This window comes from Pteronotus mesoamericanus, unplaced genomic scaffold (assembly GCF_021234165.1).
Source record: "Pteronotus mesoamericanus isolate MK-2021 breed Mesoamerican mustached bat unplaced genomic scaffold, CSHL_Meso_final contig_20, whole genome shotgun sequence".
NCBI classification, from domain to species: Eukaryota; Metazoa; Chordata; class Mammalia; order Chiroptera; family Mormoopidae; genus Pteronotus; species Pteronotus mesoamericanus.
The window spans coordinates 5,757,905-5,770,641 of record NW_026555085.1 but is presented as its reverse complement, the minus strand read 5'-3'; the positions used below and the strand labels follow the sequence as shown (position 1 = coordinate 5,770,641).

Here is a 12,737-nt window from a genome sequence, read left to right as displayed (position 1 = left end):
TCTTCAGTTCAGAAATTGTATTCTTCATTTCCTCTTGCCAGTTGTTGATAGTTTCTGTGGCCTTTTTCATGCTGATATAGTTTGCAATAAGTTCCTCGTGGTTTCCCTGTAGTTTTTTGTAATTCTCTCTGAGCTCACTGAACTCATTGAGCTTCCTTAAAACCATTGTTTTGAACCTCAATATCTGATAGTTTACTTGTCTCTATTTTATTTAGTTCTCTTTCTGGGGATTCTTCCTTTCCCTTTAATTGGGGGGTGTTTCTTTGTCTTCCCATTATTTGTGAGGCTCTTCCTTTTTGCTTCTGCTTCTTAAATTGATGTCTTGATTTCCTGAACTTTGTGGTGTGAACTTCTATGGTAGGAGACCATTTTTCTTTCTGGATCTGCCTCTGATGATGTCAGATGTTGTCCTTGTCTGACCTTAGGCAGTCTGTTCGAGACTTGAGGAATCTACTGTCTGTGGCTGTCTCCCTCAGTTGTTAATCAAGTCACACTGCACTCAGTCAGGCTTAGACACCACAGGGCAAGGCAGAGTCCCTCCTGGTGGTGGGATTATTGGGTACTCTCAAGCTGCTGCCACTCAGGGGAGTGGTCTGCCTGAGCAAGATGGCTGCTGCCATATGGGGGAGGGGTCAGCACTGGGGTCCTGCCGGACACTCTCTCTCTTCTCTCCCCAAATCCTCCGTCACCAGTCTCTCCTCAAGTGTCTCTAGACCACTCTGTGCCCCCTTTAGCCAGGGATCTACTATCTGTGGCTGCCACTCTTTATGCAGCAGTCAGGCTTCAGCACTGCTGGGTCATGGCCGAGGCCCTCCTGAGGGCAGGGTCACTGGGTCCTCACACGCTGGTGCCGCTCAGGGGAGTGGTCTGCCTGAACCAGATGGCTGCTGCTAAATGGGGGAGGAGTCAGGACCAGGATCCCGCCACCTACTCTCCATTCTCTGCCAAAACCCACCATCTTCAGTCTCTTCTCAAGTGTCTCTAGACCAGTCTGCACCCTCTTTAGCCAGGGATCTACTCTCTGTGGCTGCCACTCTGTACTCAGCAGTCAGGTTTTAGTACCATCGGGTCAGGGCAGAGTCCCTCCGGTGGGGTGGGGGGCTATTGTGACCTCTCTCGCTGTTGCCATGAGAGGAGTGGTCTGCCTGAGCAAGATGGCTGCTGCCGTATGGGAGATCAGTAAGCCCCGGGGTCCTGCCAGCTACTCTCTCAGTTCTCTCCCCAAAGCCTCCTTTCCCAGTCTCTCCTCAGTGGCTGCAAATAGAAATTTATGCGTTGGGCCTTCAAACAGCTTTTTGTATCTCCAGCCACCCATCTCTGTCAGAGAGCAACCCTTCTGCTTTTCACAGCTGGCTGTTATCTGTGTGCTTTTCGGGCTCTGGTGCTGTAGGCTGGAGATCCCTGCTTATGGTTTAGACCCCGCTCTTCTCAGGGGGACGCAACTCGCCGGTTCAATATCCCTCTGGTGGTGCCGCCCATGGGTGCCCTGACCACCTCTCAAGTCTCTACTACACTCCTTACCAGTGAGGTTGTGCTAATACTAATTCTTCTGTCTGGCCAAGGTTATAAGGATCCTCTCTTGCTATTGTTCAGTTTGTTCCAGGTGATTCCTAAACAATTTAGTTGTGATTCTAGGTTGGTCCTCGTAGGAGGTCAGTGTGACTTCCATTCACTTGTCCGCCATTTTGATTTCCCCCTTATGCTAAATTTTAAGGAAAAATCTGTTCATGGACTCTAGTGCAGTTTATTCTTTTCTGGTTGTTTCTTGTTGTTTTTGTCAACCCATCTAAATTATTAGCTTCCTTAGGACGAACTCCATTTTCTGTACTATTTATTTTTTCATCTCTACCTAGAAAATATTCACTCATCATTATGGTTGAAATTACAAGTTAAGCAACAACTGCAACCCAGCCTCATTTCAAAGATTATGTTACTGCTACTTTTAAAAGACTGAATTTTTGAGCAGTTGACACATCAGTACTTCTACCTCCTCAGCAGTGTATCTTTTGATAGCCTTTAAAAAAAAAATCACAGTTTATTTCTAAGTGTGTAGCTTTTACTGAGTTCTTTTGTAGCCCTTACTTCCTACCTGAGTATCTAGTGTAAAGAATTAGAAATTTGTTTCAACTTTTGTGTTACAACAGTTAAGACTTTTTAAAGATGGCTTACAGCTTTTGTTAAAAAAGAGACAAACTGCCCTGGCTGGGTGGCTCAGTTGGTTGCCCATACACCAAAAGGTTGTGGGTTTGATCCCATGTCAGGGCGCATGTGGGAGGCAAACGATGGATATTTCTCTCACATTGATGTTTTTCTCTCTCTTTCTCCCTTCTTCCTTTCCTGTCTCTCTTAAATTAATAAAAATATTCTCAGGTTAGTATGTAAAAGAGAGACAACTGGTCCAAAATGGAGTCACTTGTGTTAAGCCCCCAATCAGCAAACCAAGACTTAATACTAACATAACTGCGGTTTTAGCCTCTCACTTTTTCCTTTCATTTTTAGGCCAAGTTATCAAGGCATGGGACATTGGGGTGGCTACCATGAAAAGAGGAGAGATGTGCCATTTACTGTGCAAACCAGAATATGCATATGGCTCGGCTGGCAGTGTCCCCAGAATTCCCTCAAATGCAACTCTCTTTTTTGAGGCAAGTATGTGTGTGATGCTGCCTTGTTAGCATCTGTTCTACTCTAGTGCTAGTTCTGAAGCAAGAGGCAGTAGAATAAGAGCTAAGCTAGCTACTGAGAATGAAATCCAATTTATTTATTTTGGAGCTTGGCTTCTTGAATTGTTTCCCACAAACTCAAGGAGTGGGTGCCAGTGCTTTCTTATAAACGTGTCTGTGGCACAAAAAGGTCGTATCAAATAAACAAAAGAGCAGACTCAGGAATAAAAATTCTGGTGAGTGGTGCGAGTATGGCGTATTAAAATTGACCAGAAGACAGGATGGAAATGTGGGGAATAAATGTTGAAATATGACTGAATCAGGTTTAAGGTATTTTCATATTATAAAATTTATAAATGTCACAGATCTCATTAGGCAGTGCAGGGGGTGAGAATATGTTATTCTTCATGTGTTGAATTACACACATTTGGCCAAACTTGATTTTTAAATTGAGGGGGGAAATGCTTGAAACAGTGTAACTAAGAAAAAACACTCTTAAGTGATTATAGGCCTGATTTCATAGGATTTATTCTTGCGTTTTAAGAAGGGAATTCCGTGGTTCTGAGTGGGAAAAGTGGTGGTTTCTTGAGTGAGAGAAAACACTCAGCAGTGTTGAGCATGCACTTGGTAGCTCTGGCCTTTTGCCCCCCAGGTAGTTTTCCCAGTATTTCCTGGCTGGCTTTGCCCTTCTCTCCAGAGGATGTGGTCCCAGACGTTATCATTACGAGAAGGTTCTTTCCATGTATTGAAAAGTGCAGTGTTCTTTTTTTCTTGATTTTTCCAATAACTGATATGCATAGATCAATATAAAAAAAGAGTTTTGTTTTGTAAAATGAAAGGAGAATTGGTTGCCCTTGCCTTGAAGTATGTTAAATCGGCTTCATTTGATCTTTTCTCAGCCAGATCTCCTTTTTCTTTCTAGATTGAGCTCCTTGATTTCAAAGGAGAGGATTTATTGCAAGATGGGGGCATTATCCGAAGAATCAAACAGAAAGGAAAAGGCTATTCATACCCCAACGAGGGAGCCACAGTGGAAAGTAAGCACTACCATGAGAGGGAACTAGTCCTCAAGAGCTGGGTTGAAATGGAGATTTTGTTTACAGTCTGTATATGGAAATAAGTATATTGAACATATCTCAAGCATAGCTTTAAATTTGACATTTATTTGATAATGATTCATTTAGTAAATATTTACTCAACACGTCTGTGCCAGGTACTGCAAACTCAAAAAAATGCATGAAAGGGTATCCCATCGATCAAGGAATTCTTACTCTACAGACTCCTTGATGTGCCAACAACTGTATTAGTTGCCATACATATTTATTAGTTTATTTTTCACATACCCTTATACAGTAAGATTTATTATCCCAGGATGAGGAAAATGAGTTTAGAGAAGTTACATAAATTGCCAGTTACAGAGTTGCTAACCAGAGCAGTAGATTGTAATGCTCTTTAGGCCTTTCAGACCCATCTCACTGGCTGGCATCAAGATTAAAAAAAACAAACAGTTCATTATTTTAATCTGATCAAAATTGAATGATAGTGTCCATTCTATTCTACATCAGGAGACCTGGGTTCAAGGTCTGCTTTGCCATTTATTGAGTGACCTGAGGCTGTTCTATTTTCATTTCCTAATTTAACAGTAAGGATACTGCTGTGAGGACTGGCATGACTGATCATTCCTCCTCCCAGAGCACATTGTATACACCACTGTGTACACTGCTTGATGATTAATATTGTAATCAGCATTTGCCCATTTCTCTAGTACACAGTGAGTGCTTGAGGACTAGAGCTTCTTTACCTTTTTGTTTCCAGCATCACGTAGTGCCTTGCACACATTTGCTGTTCAATAAATGCTTTCTGCATGGATAAATGCTTGAAAGAGCTGAAGTACTGCAGAAAAATTATGAGAAAACAAGAATACCTCTGTTAAGAAAAAAATCAAATCGCTAAACAAAAATGAAAACATGAACTACATAAAAGGCCTATTTTAAAATAAAAAGTCCATTTAAAACTGCAAACTAGGAAAGTTGATTTTCTCAGGTCTCATGTTGTATATACTGCAATGGACCCATATTTTGTTTCTGAGTCTGGCAAATCAGTCCAAATTAGTTTTTTAAAAATTGGAAATAGTTAAAAATAGTAGTAGTGTACTATCTCAGTTGAAGTGTTTAGATAGTTATCATTCACAATAAGGTTCAGAATAAACAAAGAAGAGCTCAAATGTATGATGTTGGAGAAATACTGAGACCAGGAGTCTGGAGGTAGGATCCTGGCTGCAGCTGGCTCTGCTGGACATTGCCCTCTGAGTGTTTAGCTTCTTCCCTATATGGTGAGGTTGGAAGGGGAGATGGCTTGGTTTCTGAATCCTACCAGCCCTAAACATTCTATGACAGAATTCTAAATGTTTAGGAAAGTTACAGAATGATAGAAAATTATCTTCAGTATATAAATAAACACTTACTTAAAAAGTTTGTGTGTGACGTATTTAAAATTTTAAGTATGACAAATTTCAAACATATACAAAAGTAGAGTTTTTTTCCTATAATGCAATGACTCCCCACATTTAACAATTTATATTGTATTAAAACTGGAGATTTTTGTCAACTAAATTAAAAGGAAAACTTTTTCCCAATTATGGATGTTACCACAAAACTGCCCTGGCAGAGTTAACTTTAGAGCAGGCTTAATTAAATCATGCTTTTGATAACGTTTCAATGGGAGTCTTTTTTTTTTTTTTAACTTTTTGTTTCTAAACAATTTTTGACTTACAAAAAAGTTGCAAAACTACTTAGAGAATTCCTTTATATGCTTCACCCAACTTCTCCTAATGTTAACATCTTACCTAGCTGCAGCAGTACATTTACCAAAATCAGGAAATTAACATTGTTACAATACTATTAAGTTTTCTACAGATCTTACTTCAGTTTTACCAATTGCCACACTGATGTCCTTTTTCTGGTTCATGATCAAATTCAGGACCCCACATTGTATTTAGCTGTCATGTCTCCTTAGTCCCCTCCAGTGTATGACAGTTTATCAGACTTTGAGTGTTTTTCGTGACATTAACATTTTTGAAGACAACTGGCCAGTTGTTTTGCGGAATATCCCTCAGTTTGAGTTTGTTGGATGTTTTCCCATGATTACACTGAGGTTTCACAGTTTTGGAAAAATACCACATAAGTTGTGTCGTGCCCATCTCATTATCAAGAGGTATGTGGTGTTGGTGTTTCATTACTAGTGATGTAACTGGAGTCACTGGGTCAAGGTGGGTCTGCCATGGTTCTCCACTGTAAAGCAACTCTTTTCCTTTTTGTAGTTACTAAGTATCTCATTGGAGGGAAATGCTAGGAGACTATGCAAGTATCTTTTTTTTATACACCTTTGCATGCTGATTTTAGCACAGTTATTAGTGTGGTATTTGCCTAAGGGTTATGTTTTAAATTTCCACTGTATCTTTTACATTTAGTTGGAATTCTGTGTGAAAAAGCTGCCTCTTTGCCCTGTTTATTTATTTAGTTTATATTAGTGTGGATCCATGGATGTTTATTTTATTCTGTAATTATTATACATTACTATTCTTATTTTATCACTCAAATTGTGCCACATTTTTGCATTGGAAACTCTCCTCCAACTTGGGTGGTGTGTCCTTTTAAGTAGTTCATGGTGTTTTAAGCACTTTTTTATTCTTGGCCCCACTGGTGCTCTAGGCCCATTTTGGAATTTGGGTCGAGAATCAACCATTTTCCAAGAAGCTCTGAGCCCTCTTATTGGAGAATGGGATTTAGAACGTTAGGTCAGAGTGCTGGATTTACTGATGCTATGGAATGTTATCGCTTCTAGAACCCCTTAGCAGGCAAAGCTGGGAAATACAGTACATGTACCTCAGTACGCATACATACATATCAGTATGTATTTTTATATTAGTCTGTATTTATATTAAAACTATGAGTATGTACTGACACTTCCTATTCCAATTCAACACCATAGGTTTGTTCTTGCCCCCTCCCTTTGCTTATTTGAAACTGCTTTCTCCACAAGTGAGAAATTTGGCTCTTATCATCCACAATATATTTATTTGCTCAAACATAATATATATAGGAAGTAGTTTTAGAATTACGAATTCACTCATGCCTTTATGAAACATAAATTTCCTAAGTACAAAATATTTGTGTATAATTCCTTTTGTCGTTAGTCATATATTATACATGGAAAACATGTTTTCTAGCTTAGGTTAGTTTTCTTCCCCACTCCCTTCAGTATGGTTATACTTTTGTAAAAATTAGGTTCATATTTACATTCCATTTGGGGTGCCCCCCCCCACACTCTAGCTAATTGTAATTATTCGTCTGATTTTGTGATATATGAAACATTACCATGAATTTCCAATCTATAGTCAGTCGCTCCTCAGAATCCATGGGGCTTTGGTTCCAGGACATACCCCACTCTCTGCAAACCCCAGGCCCTACAGATACCAAAATCCACTGATGCTCAAGTTCCTTATATAAAATGATACTTGCATATAGCCTGTACACTTTAAATCATCTCTAGATTACTCATAATTCATAACACAAAATAAATGCTACATAAATAGTTGTTATACTGTATTGTTTAGGGTACAGTGACCAGAAATAAAAGTCTGTACATGTTCAATACAGACACAATCATCATAGACCTAAGCACATAGTATACGTCAGCAACGACATAACTTTTTCTTTTCCCTGAATATTTTTCATTCATTGTTGGTAGAATCTGTGGATGCAGAACCCTCGCATATGGGGGACTGACTTTATACAAAACAATATGCTCAGAAGTGTTACTCTCACCTCATCCTTAGTAACCTTTTCCCATTTCTCCACTATTTCTTCCTGTAGGTAACCAATCTCAGTAGTTTATGGTTTATTCTTGAATTTCTTTTGCAGATTTGAGCATACATGTATTTTTTTCTTATATCTTCATCCTTTTTTTCAAGAAGGGTAATATACTATGGAATTTAAAAAATATATTTGAACAATCTGTATAATTTTATTTTCTCTGTTTTTAAATATATTAAGAAAGGGCAATAACTAATCTTCTGTCTCTCATCTTGTTAGATTATACTTTCCTGGGCAGTTTTAGAGTAAATGGTTAATTTTTACTTTTTCTCCCAAAAGCCCTTTTTGTTTTTCTGGAACAAATCAATTTTATAAAAATTTATCATACTGAATTTTACTTATCAAGGTGAAGGTGTCTTGCTTTCCCTCTTTGAAACAAGTTAGCTATGGTTGGAGGAAGACAGGTGGCTTACAAGTGACCCCTGTCAGAAACCAAGATCACATTATTTTTCCTGAAGTCTTCTCAGACTTGATTGGTTTGCCTTTTTTTTTTTTTTTTTTTTTTTGAAGCATCACTTATACACTTAGATTCAAAACCAGGTAGAAATCCTAGAATTAAATCCAATTCTACAATGAAAGCAGTAGACAATGATCATTCATTATAATATGTTGTTATAGATACACAAGAGTTACAAAGTTTCTGTCAGTTCTATGCAAAGGTATAGTGAGTAATCAGGAGAGGGGGCCACATGGTTTTGGGAAGAGTAGACTTGGAATATATTTAGAATCTGAATATTTATATGAGTTTACACAAGTTACTTAACCACCTTGAACATACAGTTTTCTTGTCTATAATGAAAATAATAATCTTTTCCCCCTTTTGTGACAGTTAAATGAAGAAGGGCGCCTAGTAAGTAGTGGACACTTAATTTCTTTATCCTACTGTCTCTATTATGTTTATATAATTTGTTTTGTTTCTTTAAATAGGTTAAACAAAAAATCCTTGACTCCTCTTTCTCTTATATCCTACTTTCAGTCCATCAGCAAATCTTTTTGGCTCTACCAGGGTTGACCTAGAGCCCATGATTAATTTGTTTGTCCTTAATAACAGTCTTCGAACTAATTATTTGCCTTCTTAATAGTAGGTTTACGTGAATCATTTCTTGTGGATTTTTGTTTGTTCCTTGAAGAATAGATTTTTGGGCTGAATCAAAAGGCTTTTATTTTTATTGAATGGTGATCTTTGCTTCCTTTTAATAGCTTGTTTGTTTTCTATGTGAAAGAGCAAACTTACATTAGTTTGACAGGATTTATTCTTTCTCAGAGAAATTTTGATTTTTTAATGTCTCTGTGAGGATCCTAATGCTTACAAATTAATTTTTAGATTCTGTTCCAGTGTGCTTTTTCTTACCTAAATTAAGATGACCATCTTGTCATTTTTATTCAATGTTATACTTCTTCCATTTAAAAAAAACATAAGCCACTGTGTTCTAAGGTATTCTAATTGACATTATTATGATGGCTGTTAGTCATCATACTTTAGTTTAATTGCCTGTAGTGACTACATTGCTGCTTTTAAGCTTTGCTTTCTTAGAAAAGCCAGTCTGACCGAAGGCTCTGAATAGCCACCAGCTCCTCTTCACCCAACTCCTGGTCTCTCACATCTTCTGGTTTATGAAATTCAGTGCTAGGAGCTGGCACATCCAAGTGCTGGCTGTATGTGATTCTCTTTCCTCACGGTGCGTTCAACCATATTTGCATATAAAGAATGCAGATAATGGGCAGTATATTCAAGTGTGAAAATTTCAACAGGATCTTTGGGATTAAGATTGCCGGGAGTACCCTTATCTCACCTCCTTTCCCCCTCCAAATCCCACTGAAGTGAGAAGATGGAGAATAATTTCAAAAGAGAGGAAGCAATCCCTATTAGTGCTGGAAAACAGGGAGAATACAAGGAGTGGATCAGAAATTATGAAGAATTTCTGGAATATGTAAAGTGGATGAAAATAGACTGATGGTAACTAGACTCAGGAAAACAGGGGTAGAGAACACCTCTATAGAGGTTCATACGGTTCTTTTCAGCAAGCTTGGGCAGAACTCCAAGTTCACAGTCAGCTGGTGCAAGGGAGCCAAAGCAGCCTATGGGGCAATCTTTAGGGTTGTTATGAAACCATATGAACACCTGGGCCAGTAAACCTCTAGTGCAGTAGTTCTCACCTTGGGCTGAATTAAAATCATCCGGGGAGCTTTTAAAGTCCTGAGGCCCCGGCTTCATCCCAGACCAGTTAAACAAAAGTCTCAAACCTCAAAGGATGAAACTTCTCAGGCACAGGTTTGTATGTGTGTGTATGTGTATGTGTGTTTTAACTCCCCTAGATGATTCTAGTTTGCAGCCAAGGATGAGAATTACTGCTCTAGGGTCTTGGCTGTGACTTTTGCTCCCAGGCTAAAGCCAGTAAGGCCTGATTTCTAAAATAAAAAAGGGGTCTGCCTCAGAAGATTTTACATATTAGGACTTGGACTGGAGATGGGAATGTAAAGTATCTTTGAACTTTTAAAAGAGGTGGGGGACGGTGTGAAGTAACAGGTCTGCACAACAGTGAATATGCTAAATTGTTTTGCTCCTGAAGTAAAACTTTTTCATGCATCACCAATGGAAATGATGTCCCCAACCTTTCTGTGCACATTGTGCTCAGCACATAGGAAATGCCCTGGAAATACCTGAGGTATCTTCACCCAAAGATCTCTTACAATTAGCCCACCCCTTTTGGGAAAAGACTTACTGTGGAAGTATAGTTTAGCTGCTTAGAAATACTGTGCTAGGTAGCAATAATCATTTCATCTTGCTTAATCTTTCCTCTGTAATATGATCAGACAACAAAGAGTCATCAGCAAATACCAAGAAAAAGAAGAACCAAGGTGAGCTAAGAAGAAATAGAAGAGGACATTTAAAATACTAAGTACTATCTTCAGAGATATTTAATAGTATTAAATTCATAAGTCATACAACCAGCTCCTTTGAAAAAGGAAAGGGAAGATAAAGTTCCTGGGAATTAATACTATGATTATTGCCCTGACCAGGAAGCTGAGTTGGTTAGAGAGTCATCCCTATAGCCAAGTTTGTGGATTTGATCTCTGGTCAAGGGCACATACAAAAAGCAAACAATGAATAAATAAGTGGAACAACAAATCAGTGTTTCTCTCTCTTCCCCCTGCCCTAAAATTAAATTAAAATTTTTTTTAAAAGCATATGATTATCAAAATTAGAACTCAGAAGAAGGGTTGAAAAGCAAAATTGAAAGTTCCAGAATTCTGAATTGGTGATATGAAAGATGGTTAAGGGTATCTCAGAACACAGAACAAAAAATAGGCAGATGTAAGGTGAAAGGAAAATTAGAAGAGAAAGATAATATATCAAGGATAGACAATATGCATCTAACCAAACGTATAGATTGGAAGGTCCAGTTGATAGTAGCATAGAGGACATCTAGTGAAATACTATAATTCCATAGCTTAAAAGAAAATTTTAAATTCTTTTGGGAGGAACAAGCTATTGTCAAGGAATGAGAATCAGAATGACATCAGATTTGCTACACGTGACACTGAATACTAAAAGACCATGCTTTGAACATTGTATCTAACTATGAGTATTTCTAACCTGGACTTCTCTACTCAGCCAAATGATTGTTTAAATATGAGAAAAAATTAACTTTCTAGGATATGCAGACTCTTGATCTTTTGGGGGAAAAAAATACTTATAGGAAATACTAAAATACTACAAAAAAATAAAGCGAAGAAGTGAAGGCTCAGGCATAAGAAACATTAGTAAGCAAAAAATGTAATTCCCAGAACATGGCAGTGAAGTTGGATGCATTTATCTTTAAAGGTCCCGGAAGTGGTAGAACTTTAATGTTAAAAATAATAATAGTGTAACAGTCGAGCTAGGTTCTGGGTCCTTTTTTAAAAAAATAATCCTCACCTGAGAAATGGAGAGAAACATTGACTTGAGAGTGAAACATTGATTGGTTGCCTCCTGTAGACAGGCCAACCTGGATGGAACTCGCGACCTAGTTTTGTGCCCTGACCAGGAATCAAGCCCACAACCTTTCACCCAGCCAGGATGAATTCTGGGTCATTTTAACAAAATACGGCACAGATGGGAAATGAAGAGGGGAAGCATAATTGCCTAAAATGATTTTCTTATTCCAGGAGAGATTGTACTGGTTGTTAACAGAAATAAGATTATACACCTTGAAATGATTTGTTTACAATGTAATGCTAGATACTAGGAAGAATAGCATGTAGAACTTCTAAACCACTCAGTGGGGAGTAGGGAAGTAGAGGAACAAGGAAAATTTCACCAATCCAGTAAATGTAGTAAAGGAAAAATAACAATAAAGCATTATATAGAAAATCTAAAATGAGATGGTAGGAATAAAGGAAATACCTGATTAGAAAAAAATGTGGGTGGGATTCTTATAAGATTTAAATGACAACAAAATCTAGTTGTATGCTCTTTATGAATAAAACACCAAAAACAAAAGGACACCAAACATTACAGATAGAGGAAAGATACCATATATTTGAGGATTTTTTTTAGTTTGGTTTTTTGCATGCTTTTGAAGTATTTATGAAATGTCCTGGCAAATTTTGTCTAGTAAGAGAGAGCAAATTCTTAAAACCATTTTATTACATGTTTTCACAAAATAATGTACTGTGGCACTTGGTCTAAAATGAACAATATTTATTTTTTCATATATTTTGGATATATATATAGCTCATTCTAGAAAGATATCTTTAAGTCATAAGACTTAGTAGAAAATAGGCCTGGTTATTAAAAAGCCAGCCAATGTATCATTGATATTAGAATAATATTAAAAAACAAAGGCTTCATATCAGTAAAGAATTTAAATAGCTCTTATAATTTATTTTAAAAAGGGGTACTAATATATCAGAAGGAAAATTCCTATAAATGAAAATTACTACCATTTCCCCTACTGTCCTGTTTTCAGATTAATCATTAAATGAACGGGGATGAACTGTGACGGAAGGAGACAACTTAGGTAGGGGAACACACAATACAACATACAGATGGTGTGTTGTAGAATTGTACACCTGAAATCTGTATAATTGTATTAAGCAGTGTCACCCCAGTAAATTCAATTTAAAAAAATCATTAAATATTTTTTGACCTTGAGCAGTGTGTTGGGCAATGTGAGATAGAAAAGAAGCCTATGACATCACCTTTGCCTACTTTTGAGTT

At 37.6% G+C, this 12,737-nt stretch overlaps 1 protein-coding gene across 5 annotated transcripts in view; it reads left to right on the top strand.

Annotated features, from left to right (window-relative positions):
- The window catches only part of FKBP5 (FKBP prolyl isomerase 5), a 107,123-nt gene that overhangs the window by 68,609 nt on the left and 25,777 nt on the right, over positions 1 to 12,737 (top strand). For all 5 annotated transcript variants that reach the window (XM_054569265.1, XM_054569266.1, XM_054569267.1 and 2 more), the window contains 2 exons: positions 2,500 to 2,642; positions 3,583 to 3,697. In XM_054569265.1, the coding sequence (XP_054425240.1) occupies positions 2,500 to 2,642; positions 3,583 to 3,697 (258 nt within the window). The remainder of the gene's footprint in view (positions 1 to 2,499; positions 2,643 to 3,582; positions 3,698 to 12,737) is intronic.